Source organism: Eulemur rufifrons, chromosome 3 (genome assembly GCF_041146395.1).
Source record: "Eulemur rufifrons isolate Redbay chromosome 3, OSU_ERuf_1, whole genome shotgun sequence".
NCBI lineage: Eukaryota > Metazoa > Chordata > Mammalia > Primates > Lemuridae > Eulemur > Eulemur rufifrons.
Window position 1 is genome coordinate 44772203 of NC_090985.1, and position 18517 is coordinate 44790719.

General features: G+C 40.7%; 1 protein-coding gene across 2 annotated transcripts in view; it reads left to right on the forward strand.

Moving 5' to 3' along the window:
• SAMD12 (sterile alpha motif domain containing 12) overlaps positions 1-18517 on the forward strand; it is a 368686-nt gene that overhangs the window by 187437 nt on the left and 162732 nt on the right. For both annotated transcript variants that reach the window (XM_069466055.1, XM_069466056.1), the window contains exon 4: positions 17605-17745. In XM_069466055.1, coding sequence (XP_069322156.1) covers positions 17605-17745 — 141 coding nt within the window. The remainder of the gene's footprint in view (positions 1-17604; positions 17746-18517) is intronic.

The following is an 18517-nucleotide window of genomic DNA, read 5'->3' on the forward strand; positions in this document are numbered from 1 at the left end:
GGAAAAAAAAAAAAAAAGCACCACATGTACTCACCATCAAACTGGTATTAACTGATCAACACCTACGTGCACATATAGTGATTATAGTAATAACATTCATTGGGTGTCAGGCAGATGGGAGTGGGGAGGAGGAGATGGGTATATTCACACCTAATGGATACAGTGCGTACCATCTGGGGGATGGACATGCTTGAAGCTCTAACTCAGGCGGGGCAAAGCAATATATGTAACCTAAACATTTGTATCCCTATAATATGCTGAAATAAAATATAAAGTGAGGATAATATTAATAATTGAGCCTATCTAGAGAATTGTCACAAAGGTTACATTAAGGAATGAGAAATTGTTCGCAGTTACACCCAGCCCATCCTAATTGCCCAATAAATTTCTGTTGATGATATATTTTTTATAATAATAATGTTGATGTCAAAGGTTTATGGATTCATTTCCACATAACTCCTTCACCTTTGAGCCTGTTGAGTCAAACAAAAAATATCTGACCTAGGAAGAAGTTGAGTTATTGAGTGATCTAGACATGTTAGATGCTTCACTCTTCACACGATCTGTGGAATCAGAGTTTCTATGCTTCAAGGACCTTACGCTGCAAGGTATGTTCTAAGGACTCCACCTTGCTAATTTTATCAACATCTAACAGATGTCTTCTTGCTTTTTCTTGAGCCATGCTCCTTCTGACGCCTCATTATCACATATTCCTTCCCATGTCCCCAATCGATCCTTGGGAATGTCCTTGTTGGCCCATCTCACTGACCTATCCACTCAGTACTAGGTCTATCCACCCCTTCCTCAAGCGGTCAGTCCTAAGACTTGTGCTCACACTTGCATTCTTCTTGCCCCTGGGTTTGAATGTCAACTCTACCATGGTGGCTCCCAAGCTACAACTCCAGACCTGACTTCTCGCTGGAGCTCCAGCTGGTACACCTACATACCCACTTTGCATTTCTGTTGACTCACTCATAGACACAGGCAGTTCGGATTTATTACATGTTCAAACCAGAAATGTTGCTCTTTTCCTTCTACTTGCTCCCTCAGTATCCCCCATATCATCAATTGCACTTTCTTTTATTTTATTGCCCAAACCATAAACATATGGCTCACCCTTGACAGCTTCCTCCATCTTGCCTCAAATACCTAATATCTCCTCAAGTCCTTTTGATTCTATGAGATTTCTCCTCTCTGTGCATCTGTCACCACCTTTTTCTTTTTTTTTTTTTTGTCTGAGAAAGTCTTTATTTCTCTTTCACTTTTTTTTAATTTTAGCATATTATGGGAGTACAAAAGTTTAGGTTACGTATATTGCCCTTGTCCCCCCTCCCGAATCAGAGCTTCAAGCGTGTCCATCCCCTAGACAGTGCACATTGCACTCATTATGTAGGTATACACCCATCCCCTCCCCTCCTCACATCTCCCTGACATCCTATTAATGTTATTCCTAAATGTGCTCTTAGGTGATGATCAGTGAAACCAATATGATGGTGAGTACATGTGGTGCTTATTTTTCTATTCTTGGGTTACTTCACTTAGTAGAATGGGTTCCAGCTCTATCCGGGAAAATACAAGAGGTGCTATATCACCATTGTTTCTTATAGCTGAATAGTACTCCATGGTATACATATACCACATTTTATTAATCCACTCATGTATTGATGGGCACTTGGGTTGTTTCCACATCTTTGCAATTGTGTCACCACCTTTCTAGTAGAAGCTGCTATCATCTGTAGGCTCAGAAAAACTCGAGGTTCCTAACTAGTTTCTTCCCTTCAAAATATCACATGCACTAGATTCTCAACTGGTACATAGTAGGACATTCATTGTTTATTAAATGAATGCTGAACTAAAGCAGACACAGCCTTCCTAAATAGAGGTAGCATAGTTCTAGTCTTTGCTCTGACACTTACTAGTCTTATGACTTTGGACAAGTCCCTTCACTTTTCTGGGCCTATTTCTTGTCTGTAAAATGGAGATGATACCATTTCTTCTTCCTTTCTAACAGAACCATTTATTCATTCAGCAAAACTTTAATGAACATCTATCGACTGCTGAGTAATAGAGTGACTCATCTGTGACTTAGGACCCCTCTTCATCACCATTCATCACTAGCTTCTATTGAAAGCTTAGGAGTCAGGAACTGTGCTAAGTGCTCTCCTGTGCATCATCTAATTTACTCTTCATAAATATTCCTATAGACAGAGGTACTGTTAACACACCCATTGATAAGATGGAAAAGTGAAGACTTAAATTGGATTAAGTAACTTACTTAAGATAGCATGTCATAGAAGTGGTAGAGATGTGGTTTGCACCCAGGCATCTGACTTCAGAGGGCATGCCCTTAACTATCATAAAGCCATTTGTCCATGCTTTCAAAGCCATCCAGTGCCCCCTTTCCTACCCTTCAGGAGTGATCTTACTCATCATGGCATGAGCTTCCTTCTCCCATTCTGCTCCTCCCTTCTTCTTACCGTTCCAATATTATAATCTCTGGGATAAGAGAATCAAAAGATAGCACCATCATCCATCTATGTCTCGAACCCCACAGTCAGTAGCACCGTCACTAGTGTGGATAACTAGGTGTCTGTTGCAGGCCCACGAGTCTTTTGGCAAAGTCAGGATATTGGCACTACGAGCCATTTGATTCAAATGTACATAAAAATGCAATATGGGACTGTTGCCCTTAGGCTCTGCCACATTCTCTAACTTGACAACATTCATTTTAAAATAATATTTCACTAGTTTGTTAAGCAGTATCCCAGATTGCAGCAGTATATAAATGAAAAGATATACCCTTACTTTTAGGAAATTACGATTTAATTAGGGAAATAGACGTCCTCACTGTAGAACTTACCACCTTGTATTTTACCTATAGGCTCCAAGGTGAGTTTGGAAGGACTTGCTGAGAAAGTAAGCCCTGAGCCAATCCTTGAAGCTCATCAGACAAGAAGGGTTGAGAGGTATTAGAAGGCTGAGCATGTGTGGAGACATGGATAAAGGAAATCTGTACGTGTTGTTTATCTTATTCCTGCATAACTTTTGGTGTGTAACCTGTTGACATCAAATTTTGGACTTCAGGCCAGGTGTAGTGTGTCATGCTTGTAATCTTACCACTTGGAGAAGCCGAGGCAGGAGGATTTCTTGAGGTCAAAAGTTTGAGGCTACAGGGAGCTATGATGTTGCCACTGCACTGTAGCTGGGGCAACAGAGTGAGACCTTGTCTTTAAAAAAATAAATCAATTGGACTTCAGCTTGATTAGCTTATTCTTACTCCCTTGTGGGACAGAGGGAACATGACATAGGTGTGTGTTTTTGTCTCTGAAGAATGCCAGCATCAGTGCTTATACTCTTGGTTCCCTCAAATTTTTGTCACTTATAAAACAAGGAAACTTTAGTCACCTTTCATTGTTCTTTTATTGATGAGGACCCCTAAGTTAAATCTCACTTGAATGCTATGGTTATGGGCTTTGCAACATTTCAAGATCAAATGCATGAAAATTTTTTACCTGTAGAACTGAGTTGGAATCCCTGCTGTGCTACTTGTGTGCTTTTTCACTTTATCTCCATGAACATCAACGGCCTCATCTCTAACACGGAGATGAGAATACATCCCAGGGTTGGGGTGTGGATTAAATTGGAACAATGGATGAGAAAGGGCCTGACACATAGGAGATGCTTTTTGCAAGAGCAACCTGAGTCCTGTTAATATAAACCTCTAATACTGAGAATTACTCTGCCTCCTGAATTAACATTTTGAGAATCAGTTGGTTGAAAGAAAATTTCTAGATTAATGATTCTCAACCAGGGGCAATTTTGCCTTCCAGCAAACATTTGCCAAAAATCTGGAGATATTTTTGCTTGGCACAGCTAGGGGGATGTACTACTGGCATCTTGCAGGTAGAAGCCAAGGATGCTTCACAGCATCCCACAAGGCACAGGACGGCCCCCTCACCACAAAGAATTACCCAGCCTCAAATGTCAATAGTGCTGAGACTGAGAAGCCCCGTTCTACATAAAGTCAAGCAGAAAAGTTCAAGCCTACTTGCATATCATGCTGATGACTTTTGTCATTTGACATATAATCAATTTAATTTCCTTTTTTTTTTTTTTGTTACCCCTCCCTTCTGAGAAAGGTTTCCTCAGGGTCACCATCAGGATAAAGTATCCTTTAAAGTGTCCCCATCATAGTTTTGGAGTGAGCTACACATCTTCTCATAGGGTCTTAACTGTCTTTAGGGCGGTTTTCTAACGGGGGCAATGGTATTTTTTATTCTGCTTACAGCAGTGAGTACTTAATCAGCACAACAGGGGGATAGAGGGTATCATATCATCCCCATTTTGCAAGTGAAGAAACTGAAGCATAGAGAGGTGAATTATCACAACAGTAACCATGTAGCTAATAACTGGTTGATCCAGCCCTGAGCTTTCAACTCCAAACCTAAGACCTCTTTTTACCAAAACCTTCCTAATAGATTTCATGATCATAGCTACAGGGTTTTAGCAGATAGTCGATTTTTTTAGCTGTTTGATTCCAGCTGGTCTTATATCTGCAGGTAATTTTTAAGCTGCATGAAGGCAAGGCTACTATTTCCTTCTCTTCTAGTGAATGTATCTGAAGGTGGGATAACGCTCACTTGTTAGTGTTTCTACCAAAGAAATCCCTGATACTAGTAAGGTTAAACATTTAAGGAAAAACAAATCCTACAGTGTTAGGAAAAGGATGTCAAAGTAGATTTAAAACATTACTTCAACTATAGGAACTAGTTCAAATTAATTCAAATATAGGAGCCAGCACGCCAGGTGCACATTCTCTTTGGCATACGAACGTTATATATATGAGTTTGGCTGTTATTGTCATAAGTAGAATATTGAGGGGTAGGAGGATGTTTGTCAATAGCATCTTACATGCTTCTTGGTAATTAATTTTAAAATTAATGTACAGTGGATTGCTCACCTGGTGACACTCGATTAACAGAGAATCCCAAAACGATGCATACAAATGCTGACAAATAAAAGCAAATGCACCACGAGGTCCTGTCTACCTATCAAAAATAGAAAAGACCTTGAAGGTTGTTTATTACATCATAAATCTTCAGCTATAGCTTTGTTGCATTGGCACTAGACTTCTTTGCTTGAAAAATCTGCTCTGAGGTACAAGAGAAGTTATTACTGAGTCTACAAAATCCCCAAAGAAAACATTTTAGGGTTTTTAAAAATTAATTTGTGAACTGGATTTGGTAACTATATGTACTATCAACAACATAAAAATATTTAATCTTTAATTCACTATTTGGGAGCTATGTCTTCCTTCTTGAAGGGCTAAAAAATAATGCAGGGCCACAGTTTCACTGTTTGAAAAGCACCACAATGTGATTTTTTTCTGAATTTATATTTCAGGTGGGAATTATTGTTAGTTCGATTTTCTCCTATTAACATCATCAGCACCTGAATACATTCAGCCAAAAAAGTAGATTGTGTAAAATAGTCTTTTTACTCAAGACTGGTTTAAAAAAAATCAATTATGTAGTTCCCATCAGTATATAACCACAGTGCAAATTTCCATTAACCCTTCTTTCCCTTGGCCCAGAGAAAGGGCCTTCAATTAACTGCTAATCATTCTAAATCTAACCAAGTAAGTGGCCATATTTGGCAGTGGGCTGTGCTCTCAGGTAGAGGTGACAGGAGACTTATTGGTCTTGGAAGGTTTTGCGTGCACTCTTTCCAGGAAATGAGGCAATGGATTGGCTGACCTTTGAGTTTCTAGCTAGCTCTGGTCTTGGGTGATTCGTAATCACCTTCAGGAAATCAGGCATTGGGCTGGGGGTTGCTAAGGAAGTTGGATTTGCAATGCATCCTTAGGTTATAAAAAGTGGAGGGCTAGTTCAGACTAGTTAATTACCCTTAGTCTCTGTTGTCTGTTGATTTAAAATAGGCTGTACAGAATGGAATCACAGAACTTGGAGTCCATTGCTAAAGTCACTTGAAACCCTGAAGGCAAGGCTGCCTAAATTCCTTTCTGTTGAATGTAGGAGGGACGTGGGAGAAGGAGGGTTAAAAGTCAGATATTGAAAGTGGCAACTTGTGAGCCCAATATGACCTATACACATGATTTGTTTGGTTCTCATAGTATGGAAAAAAATGAGCAAATTTTTTTAATGGTTCATATTTAATATTTTTATTTTATTATCCTTTTTCATATATGTATATGCATGCAGAGATATGTATAAATTGTCTATATTTCTATACACACATGTAGATGGTCTACACACATACGGACATATATTTTTTATTTTGTGTACTTTTGATGCTGGCCATCGTGTGGCCTTTTTGTTTGTTTGTTTCAGAATATTATGGGAGTACAAATGGTTTGATTACATGTTTTGCTTTTGTGCAGTTCGAGTCAAAGTTATAAGTGTGCCCATCACTACAATAGCATGCATCGTACCTGTTAGGTGTAAATTCACCCTTCCCCTCCTGCCCCCTCCCACCTACTTGGCTTCTGCTGAGTTTTACTACCCACATCCATAAAAAAATGGTGAACTAATACCTTTTGTAACAATCCGGATGGAACTAGAGACCATTCTTCTAAGTGAAGTATGGCAAGAATAGAAAAACAAACACCACATGTACTCACTATTAAATTGGAACTAATTGATCAACATCCATGTGCATATATGGTAGCAAATTTTAAATTGGGAGATTTCACAAGACTTTTAGATTTTCAGTTGTCCTTAACTTAAACATAGAAGAAGTAAAGCAATACAGTCTGTATTCTAGCACAGCAAGAATCGGTTGGAATTGCCCATTTTAGGGTAAAAAAAAAAAAAAAACTGTCCAGTGTACTGCAATCCACCTATTCCCAGTAATCCCTTAGAGCAGTTCTCTTCATACAGTGATGTTATCTTAACCACAGCGTTTGAGCTTGTGACCTCTGGTGTAATTGGATAGGGAGGTTGCCCAAATGGATCAAAGCAAGCAGAAGTATGCAGTCAGATTTAAGGTGGATTCCAAATAATTGGTAAGGAATAATAACTAAAATACCAATATTTGCCAATGATTAACTTTAGAAAACAAATTACAGTATGTTCCTATCATTCTTACTCACTTATATCATGATGGGATTTCTTGAAATGGGCATGGTGTGGCTGTACAGTGAATTGTCTGAGAATTCCACATACACTAGAATCTGTAAGTCATGATTCTCTTGGCGCAAGTGGTAAAATGAGCTCAACTAGCTCATCCCCCTCCCCCACCATAGGTTGACTTACATAACTGAGAATGTAGGGGTGCCTAACTTCGGGTGAGGCTGTATTCAGGAGATCAAATAATGTTATCTTTTCCCTTCCCTCTCTGCCTTCCTCCTCTCAACCTACTTTTCTCTTTCTCATTTTCAGCTCTGTTCTCTGCTGGCTTTATTCTCTAGCAAATTCTCTCCATATGGTCGCAAAGACAGCCACTAACAGCAAGTCTAGCATTATATTGTCCCTTGAGGCATCACTGAAAAAAGAGAACTTTAGGCAACAGAGTGAGACTGTGTCTCAAAATAAAAAAAAAAAAAAAGAGTGCATACCTACGTGATGAGTGTGATGTGCACTGTCTAGGGAATGGACACGCTTGAAGCTCAGACTCGGGGGGATGGGGGAGCATGGGCAATATATATAACCTGAACTTTTGTACCCCCATAATGAGCTGGGGGAAAAAAAAAAAACTTTGCCCTTAGCAACCATGGCAATTCCACTAAAGAACTTTGTCTGGGTCACACACCAATCATGAATTTTAAAAATATGTTTTTAGTGCCTACATTGAATCAGACTCTAGTTAGGTGCTTGAAAACCTCAAGGAAGCCCTCCTCTCACAGAACTTACATTAAGGGAGCTGTTGAGACAGAAGCAGAAAATAAAAAATAAACATCATATGCAAGAAAAATATATAGTACTTTAGAAGTAAAAAGTACCATAGGGAATTTTTTTTAATTAAAAAATTGTAAAATATTATTAAAAATTTAATTTTGTTAAAACCCCCACCAGGTGAAAAGAGCAACTTCTAAAAGACAAAAGAGCTATTCTTTTTACCAGAAATGAGCAGGGATTCAGTATAGGCAAAAATGAGGTGTCCATAATATTAGTTCTACAAATGGAGTGTTTTACTACTGTGAACATCATCTCTTATGTCTCGTATATGCTTCTTTGGGGTGGGAGGAGAAAAAGAGGAAAAGACCAATACCAGTTTGCCTGTAACGTGAAGACCAAGCATCATGAAATGGCACATATGTCCCTGCCCCTTCTACTCCCTGCCACATGCTTCATACCCAGCCATGTAGAACTTCTTGGAGTCCCTGTAACGTACCTTCTGATTCATATATCTTTGTCTTTGCCTGTGCTGTTCCCTGTGCCTTGAAAAACCTTCCTCCTTTCTTCTAAACTTCTTGACTTTTGGTTTATTTTCAGGGTCCCTAAATGAGTTAAGTATTACTCCTATGTGTTCTCAAAGGTCCTATGTTGTCCCTCTGCAGGGACATGATTTTATTCATCTTCCTAGTTCTTAGAAGTATGACAGGTTCAGTCCATGGTACACACATAGATAGTCTGTGATAAAGGAGTGGGTGGATCTGTTTAATGGCTACTTTCCAAGACCTCTCAGTCTCCTGCCATTCTCTACTGCATTGAAGATCATCATACCCTTGTGCATAGTAATATTTTGCCAATTAAGTCATTAAGTCCGAAGAGATAGTGACCTTTCCTGATGCTCAGCCTCTCACCTGCCCATGAGTAGTGTTTCCTATTTGAGAATTGGCCAAAGTGGCCTTGGGGAGTACGTAAGTCTATGCAAAGAATTTCTGGATGGCAATTTAGGGAGGTGGTTAAGAACATGACTTCTACCTATGTTTGTATCCCAGATCTGCAAGTTATTAGGTATATGGCTTTTAGATGTTTTCATAGCTCTTAATCAATTATAGATTATAATAGTACCTTTAGAGAATTGCTGAAAATGATATAATCCATGTAAAGCTCTTAGGACAGGGTCTTTAACTCATAGTAACCACTTAATAGATGTTTGCTATTATCAACATTGTTAGGAGGAGGAGGAAGATTATGAAATCATGGTGGTCACAAAAAACATTAGTATCTAAATTGCATCATCATCGTGGTTCCAAGTTGCAAAAGGCATGTGTATGTATTATTTCATTTGATCCTCATAGTCATTTTTGAAGTAGTGTAATTTGCATACAGACTCAGATTGTACTTTCCTGTATTTGTCTACATCTTTTAGCCGTGGTCCCACACTTCTGTGATTTTGGTCCCCTCGTTATTTCTTTGTTCTAAAGATTCCCGTCTTGGAAATAGTGTCATTGAAGAAATACAGGCTCAGACTGTGGGACACTGGTTGTATGCCCGGCACCTCTCACTCTGTTGCTCTGGCCCAGCCGGGACTGGGGTAGAGCCAGGGCATCTGTTTGGTGTGGATATGGACCTTTACCCGAGAGCAGGTTTGGAGCTAACACAGTGCATAAATGGTCATTTGTTTGAGGAACTGTCTAGTGATATCTATTTCAAGCAGAAAATAGTTCTTGTAGTTCACCTATTTTCTGGGAAAAGTGGCACCAAGATAGGGTCTGAAGCTGCTCTGTAACCGCCTCCAACTCACTCTGTCATTTCCAGTTGTGCCGTACGGCATGCGATCATTTGTCTTGACAGCTGTGCCGGGCAGTCTGTTTACAATTCTCTGAGCAGAAGAGGGAGGGCTCCTGGCATAGAGACCAGAAGGCAGGCTGGGCTTGAAGGTTGGAGACACATCTCTAGACCTAAGTCCTCACCTTATCCCCTGTGCTGTTTTAAGCAAGTCACTTTCTCAGAATCTCACTTCTCCATGTGGAACTCAATCCTGTGCCGTACTCAGAAGATGCAAACGTTCCTTTTGGCTTACAGTACACTGAAGAATAACCACCCAAAGTTATCAAGTCCTGAGCCCTGGTAGCGGTAAATGTTACCTTAAAAGGAAAAAAAAGGTCTTTGCCGATATATTAGGGATCTTCACATGGGGAGAGTACCCTGGATTATTCAGGCAGGCCCTGGATCCAGTCGCAAGTGTCCTAGAAGAAAGAGGCAGAGTGGGATGATATACACACGTGGAGAAGGTGATATGAAAATGGAGGCAGAGATTAGAGTGATGTGGCCAAACAAGCGCAGGAATGCTGGCAGCCAGCAGAAGCCGGAAGTATCGAGAGATTGATTCTCCCCTGAAGCTTCCACAGGGAGTGTATCCTTCCTGACACCTTGATTTCAGCCCAGTGAAACTGATGCTGAACTTCTGGCTTCCAGAACCACGAGGAGTAAATTTCTGTTGTCTTAAGCCCCCATATTCGTGGCAATTTGGTATGGCAACCATAGGAAACTAATAAACTGCTCTATGATTCGGTTATCCCTCACCTGTTCTTGCTGTGCTACAGCTTAGCAAGGCTTGTTGTCTCCCTTGGTGTGAATTCAGAGACAGAACAAGGCACTTGTCTGTCTTGAAAGTCTGTGGGAAGGCAAAATACCCATTTAGTCTCATGTTCCCTATTTTTTTCAACTTGGCATGTGTTTTTGTGGTTACCACCAACAAAATGTAGACTCCTCCCTCAACTAAATTCAGTTTCTCATTGTAGTGTTGTTTTACCCGACAGCCGGTTTCCAATCAGTTCTCTTACATCAGAAAAGATAATAATTTAATGACCTTGAGATCATCAATATGTGGGTAAGGAAGACAACATTTACACTAATTTAGTAACACTAAGTATGTGTTCAGTAAATATTTATAAGCACTACTGTGTGCCACCACAGAGGCACATGACAGGGGACTGGACCCTATCATGTTAGGGTTCTCCAGAGAACCAAAGCCAACAGGGTATATGTACAGTATATGTGTGCACATATATACATAGAGAGAGATTGATCCATTATAAGAAAGTGGCTCATGCAGTTATGGAAACTAGCAAGTCCAAAATCTGCAGAGCCAATGTCCCAGTTCAAGTTCGAAGGCCAGAAGCTGCTGTAGAACCAGGAAGAGCTAATGTCTTAGTGTGAGACTTAGTTTGGGCTGCTGCAAAACTAAGAAAAGCCAATGTCCCAGTTCAAAGGCTGTCAGGCAGAATTCTTTCTTACTCAGCGGAGGGTCAGCCTTTTGTTCTATTCAGACCTTTAGTTGCTTCCATGAGGCCCACCCACATGATGGAGAACAATCTGCTTTACCCAGTCTCCTAATTAAAATATTAATTCTCATCCTAAAACACCCTGACAGATACACCCAGAATATGTTTGGCTAAATATCTAGCCACCTCATGACCCAGTCAAGTTGCCATAAGAAATTAACCATCACACTTACTTTTAAGGATCTGGCATTCTAGTGGGGCCACACACAGGAATACTTTTATGTATATGCTCAAGCTTCAGATTGCAGCAAAACTCTGATTTTCCAAATTTGCTACCAGAGCATAATGTTTCTGCTGGGTGAATATCCTCACTGAATATTCCATGGCCTAAGCCTCTACAAGGAGTCCTGGGGAATATTTTTGACACTAAAGGCAGCTGATGGGGCTAATCAGTACAGAGCTTGGGTTCTAAGAGGTCCCTCTTATTTCTCTAAATTTCATCAGGATATGCTTAGGCTTACCTTATCCCCAGTCAAATCAGAGCTTTGGGATTAGAGGAGAATCTTGAGGAATGAGAGCATTCAGAGGAAGAAAGGAAAATATTTTAATTGTTCTTTTTGGTTTAATTCTATCCTTCTTATTACCTCTCCAAATTCCAAGTACTCTCAAAAGAAAAAACAGTAATGCTACCAGGATTTCCTCCTTCCAACACATCCTCTCTTAGAGCAGTGACTTAATTTCTTGCTTCGAAATGGTGCCACCGGCCATGGGTGGCTCAGATTGAAAACATGAGTCATCTCTGATGTCTGCCTTTCCTTCAAACTCCACTTCTGGGCATTGTAAAGTCATTAAAAATATATCCAGAATTCTAGAACTGCTTCCTCTCCACCCCAATCTGAAGGCACCATCAGTTCCTGTTGAGACTGCCTTGGTAGTTTGTTGACTCCTCCTTATTGCTACACTGACCTCCCCAACCCCAAATCCATTCTGCACATGGTGACCTGAGAGATTCTTTTAATACCTCATATCATGCCCAAGTTATCCTTGCTCAAAACTTTCCACACGTGGTATAAAATCCAAAATCCTCTCCAGGGCTTCTGAGACCCCGTGTGTTCTGGCCTTGCCTTCTCTGAGACCTCATTTCCCACTATTATCTTATCTTGCCTGCTCTGCCTTGACAATTCTATTCCCTCATTCTTCTTTCTGGTTCCAGTGTCACTCTTCAGAGAGGCCTTTCCTAACCGCCCTAACCATGATAGCCCCATCTTTTTAATAAGGGTCCCTGTCTGCACCCCCTCTCCACTCTGCTTTTTCTTTTGAGCACTCATTACTATCTGAAACCACATCAGTATCTCTAGATCTAGATCCAGATATTGGTTTATTTGTATGTCTCCTTCTCTCCCACTAAATTGTGAGCTCTGTGCAGGCAGCAGACGCTATCCATCTCCACATCCCCAGCAAACCCAGATAGTGGCAGGCATATGACGGTGCTCAAGAAATACTTGATAAAGGAAAGAAGAAAAGGTGAGGAGGGAGATCAAAATGAAGGACTTTAAGCTTCTTCTAACCCCAAGAGCCTGTGAAGGGGCCAGTAGCCTGGGTCACCTAAACACCACTGATAACCAGTTTGAGGGTCTCAGGAAACTCAGCTGGTGCTTCTTGTTTGAGATGAAGTTGATTTTTGACTCCTTGATCCCTCTCTGTGTGACTGCAGAGCAAGGTGGCCAAGGTACTCCGAGAAGAGGCAGGGCGCATCAGGGCCATGACCATGCTCCTTTGTTGCCTGTGTATGATTGCAACCTCCCTCTTCCTCCCTGTGGCTACTGGACTTTTTAAAAAATATTTGCTTTATCAGTAGTTCTTGACTGACTAACTCTTGCCTATTCTCTGAGTCCTAGGGTACATGTGCTTTACTCAATGACAGCTTCCCGATGCCCAGACTAGGCTAGGTCCCCCCGTTCTGAGCTCCCATATTTGCCCCTTCTTAGCATTCATCACACACCTGTAGACATTTATCATGAGCCACCTTCCTTGTCAGCCTGAAAGCTTCAAGAGGGACCCTGTCTGCCCTGATCATCATTATACCTAGAGGGAGTAGCAAAGTGACAGGAACGTAGTAAGTGCTTAGTGAGTGTTGAACTAACAATTGATTTTTTATAATAAGCAATGAAAATTAACAATATAAATTGCATAAAAAGATGAGATTAATGACTGATTACTTATCACTTCCATAATACCTGCATCTAAATCTGCACACTTGTTTGGACATTCTTTTATTTTTGGTCAGGAGGAGATGGTGGGATAGGAGATGGATGAGCCTTTTGCTCCTAAAAGTGATTTAATTATTATAAAAATTTTCCAGAATCACCAATTTGGATGGCACTGTTGAAACCATTCAAGGAAGGTAGTGATCAGATTTTGTTCAAAAAGAAATGCTACTGATTTCTGTACATTGATTTTATAACCCGAGACTTTGCTGAATTTGTTTATCAATTCCAGTAGTCTCGTGGCAGAATCTTTGGGGTTTTCTAGATATAAGATCATGTTGTCAACAAAGAGTGATAGTTTGACCTCTTCTGCCCCCATTTGGATGCCCTTGATTTCCTTCTCTTGTCTGATTGTGCTGACTAGGACTTCCAGCACTATGTTGAATAGAAGTGGTGATAGAAGGCAACCTTGTCTGGTTCCAGTCCTAAGTGGGAATGCTTTCAGTTTTTCCCCATTCAGTGTGATGTTGGCTGTGGGTTTGTCATATATGGCTTTTATCACTTTTAGGTAAGTCCAGTCTATTCCTATTTTGTTAAGTGTTCTTATCATAAAATGATGCTGAATTTTGTTGAATGCTTTCACTACATCTATTGAGAGGATCATATGGTCTTTACTGGTATTCAGATCATGATCTTTATTAAAAATAGTTTTAACAGGGATGTTCTTCTACATACTTTACCCTTTACCTTTTTTCTTTAAGTCTAAACTTTTATTTTCATACCAAGGAAGATAAAGCACAATTGAGGGTATAGGGGAAGAATTGGGAAAAGCTGTCATGGTTTAAATATTCATTAACTTCTCAATTTCCCTTTCTACAAAATGGAGATAATAACAACAACATCTATAGTCTCAGGAGCTGGATAAAATAATTTGAACAGCTGGGTGTTTAATATGTGAAATGTTCATAGAAATGTTTGTCTCACACAGTCAGAAAATGTACAGACTTTTACAACTGATGGAATTTTGTAACTCATATATTCAAACCTGATGCTATTAACCCACCAAAGTATTAGCAGAAAATGATATTCTAGTTGGGCTTCTGTATCCCTACTTTGACCAATCAGATGCATTTAGGGAGAGGCTGACTAGAGGTTTACAGGGGAGCATCTAACCGAAAAAAGTTGAGCTACACGCACCGTAATAAAACCTTCCCTCTGACTTGTTAACACTGCGTTCTAATGACAGACCAGACAACTGCTCAAGAGTGAAGCAGCTATGTGTCTTACCAACACCTCAGCAGTTCTTGCTATGAAATGTCACAGCTTGTGAAATCTCAGCCCAAATAATTGGGAACACAAAAGAAGGAGGGTGATTCGCATTTTGATGTTGGGAGGGATTTAGATATTCTGAACGTCAAGGAGTGTTTTATGCAGTATTTGTGAGTTTATGGAATGTATAAAGAGCTAGATGTCTGTTATTTGGAGACTACTTATACACCTAAGTGATATTTAAGCCCCATTCTTATTCTTTTTTTTCCTGAGTAAAACTTCAGGACAAGGTCTGGCAGTAGCAGAACGTGGGAAGGCAGGGCTGTCCCAGAAGCCTGGAACTCGGGCCCCTCATTGTTTAGCTCTCCTCTGCTCTCTACCCTTTTTTTTTTTGAGACTGTCTCATTCTGTTGCCTGGACTAGAGTGCTGTGGCATCAGTCTAGCTCACAGCAACCTCAGACTCCTGGGCTCAAGCAATTCGCCTGCCTCAGCCTCCCGAGTAGCTGGGACTACAGGCATGCACCACCATGCCTGGCTAATTTTTCCTATATATTTTTAGTTGTCCAGCTCATTTCTTTCTATTTTAGTAGAGACAGGGTCTTGCTCTTGCTCAGGCTGGTCTCAAACTCCTGAGCTCAAACGATCTGCCCACCTCGGCCTCCCAGAGTGCTAGGATTATAGGTGTAAGCCACCAGGCCCAGCCTGCTCTCTACCCTTGAGTTTGCCAATACCCAGAAATTGGGAAAGGACATATAAAGCCATCTGTTTGACTTCTTAAAAATATGTAAATTCCAGTTATAAGGCCAATTGCTGCTGCAACAAATTATCACAAAGTGGCTTAAAACATTACAAATGTATTATCCTATAGTTCTGGAGATCAGAATTCCCAAATGTGTTTATGGAGCTAAATTCAAGGGGTTGGTAGAGCTGCATTCTGGAGTGTATGGGAGGGAATTCATTTCCTTGTCTTCTCTGCCTCTTACAGGCTGCCTGAATTCTTCCCTTTTGGCCACTTCACTCTGCCTTCTGCTTCCATTGTCACATCTCTCTCTCTCTCTCTAGCTCTCCCTTCTCCCTCTTTGTCATATGAGGATCCCTGTAATTAGGTTGGACTTACCTGAAGGATGTAGGATACTCTCCCATCTTCAGATCCTTACCTTAATCACATTTGCAAAGTCCCTTTTATCATGTAAGGTAACAAATTCACAGGTTCCAGGTTCCAGGGATGAGAACATGGTCATCTTTAGGAGATCATTATTCCACCTATTGTAGGAGGCAGTGGGAACTACTCAAGTCTGACCTGCCCAGGTGTGGCCAAGCCTGAGCTGCAGCTACCTAGGATTCCCCTTTCCAGATGTACGTTCTACTGAAGCTTCAGACCCCCACCCACCACCACCACAAACACGCGTACATCCCAGCACTCACTCCCCTGCCAGGCACTGGTCCAGGGCCACATCTGTATTATTATAGTTCTTGTCATTGCTGCCCATTAAATATTTCTGTTCCCCACCCTGCTTCTGGGCACATGTCAGAAATACAATTTATGGCCTTTTCGTGGGTGGAGAGGTTCATGTGATTAGTTCTGGCCAATGATTTATAAATGGTCCTAAGCTGAACATTTCACTGATGGTATGAAGATCTTCTAGTACCTTTTCTTCTCCCTCTGGTACAATGATCAGCAGTGTTCAAGATGGGTATACTTGCAGTCAACATGCAGAATAAGCGCTAAGAAAACTTTGTTGCCACCACTGATATCTTGGCATAGTTTGTTACAGCAGCACATAACCTAACTTATCCTGACGGATGCACTTAGCAAGGGCTAAAGGGAAGGAAACAAGAAACATAAACAACACCGACTGCTCCTAACTGCTCCCTCCATTCACCTGTCTCTATTCACAGGCCACATAGGCTTTTCTATTTCTTTGATGCAAATGCCCCACCTTCTGGTTGTTGGTTGGTTGTTTTTTCAGGGAGGTAGAGCATTTAGTTTTTGAAATATATATGATAATATACCCACAAACTTATCATTTATCGCATGTAGTTGACTCTGTCTCTTCTTCCTCTGGGAATGAGAAAGATCTGCAACTGTGATGACTAGGGATGTTGGGGAGAGGAAAGGTTGTACTGTGGGCATTTAACAATGATCGTTCTCTTTATTTCTTGTGTAAACCTTCAAAATGCAAATATGCTTATCTTAGGGCAAGCTCAGAGTCAGGGAGAATTTGGGAATTTGATAGAAATCACAGTAGGAAGGGAAGTCTACAGGAAAAGAAATGGGTTGGAAGGAGACCATGTGGGGCTGAGCCCAGGGTGTCTGCCCATCGCAGGGTGTCTGCACATTGTTTTTGTACTCTTTAGATGCCTATGCTTATCTTGCTCCTCACCCTCATTCCTGCTGGAATCCCCACCTTAGACCAGTGATTGGGACTGAGAAATAGCTCCCACCAGCTAGTGATGGAAGTCCAGCCCAATGCCAGGGACGCAGCGGGACAGTCGGATGCTTGCAGATGAAGAGTGGACTTGAAATGCATGTTTCACAGACACATTATCATACCCTGGCTTAAACGTTGCCCGAGTTTCTGTATAACCACAGTTAGAACATCCAGTTCTCCAGCTGGATTGTCAGTGACTTGGGCTCCAGTGGGCCAGCCTGAAAACCCATCCCCCAATGAAGAACATTGTTTCTATGGAAACCTACAATCTGTGACCCAAATGTCCAGGTTAAACTTTTGCTATTTTATCTAACTTCATGTGTGAATCAGTTGAGGATTGCCAATATTAAATACAAATCAGGGTTCTCTTTTAAATATGCTTATTTTCTTCACACAGACTATCCATTTCTGTCAGCAAGGATAATGGAGAAACCTCTATTCCAAAATGTCTGTGTTTAGATGGAGTCTTCCGTTATGGCAGGGTTAGCCAAGACCAAGACAGAAATCCTTCTCCAGCAAATTGTTCATTTGCTTTTCCTTTTATTTCTTAAAACCCTGCAGGGCGAGCCCTGCTGAGACTTACTGACAAAAAGCTTGAGAGAATGGGGATTGCCCAGGAGAACCTCCGGCAGCACATCTTACAACAGGTGCTCCAGCTGAAGGTGCGGGAAGAAGTCAGAAATCTACAGTTGCTCACACAAGGTATCCTGTTGCTTTCTAGTGGGTGGATGGAAGGGGAGATGGGAAGAAAGAAAACCTCGCCATCATGACAGAGGGGAGCCAGGGAGTATCTGTTATTGTTTGTTTGCAGGATGTCTTTCATTTAAAAAGTGTGTAGATTTAAAGACCACTTTCCTCCCAAAATGTTTCTTTTTCATAGCTCACTAGAGAGAAGGATGCACAAATATGTGATGAATGAGCAAACAGAATTATCTGCGCCAACTTCAAAGTCATTGCATATAGCTGCATAGATGGTGCACCACACAACCCCAGAGAGTACCAGTCATACAGATCAGGGTATCATTGCATTCACTTGAGTTGTACAGTGTGCATTCTGTACAATTGTACAGTGCAACCACAGCTATCTTTACCTGACACCAATTGTGAGAGGACCTTAGAATTTGAGTGATTCAATAGTTAAGATTGCCAGTGATATAAATGGCTAGTGGGAGAAAAACATTTTAGCTGTGTATGTCTATATGTAAATGTATTTGTACACATACACTTTAGAAATTGTAAGAACCCTATTTATCTTCTTGAAAATAGAATAAAAAATAGACTATAGTGAATTGAGGACTGGACTATTATGACCATATAATTCTTAACAAGAACTATTAATAACTTCAATATGATGAGAGCACTTAAGATCCCTATAGCTATGGAAGTGACAGAATAAAGCTAGAAGTTAAAGAAAATCTTAAATTACACTATATGTAACATACATGTCTACCTAAGATTTGGTTGCTATCAACCT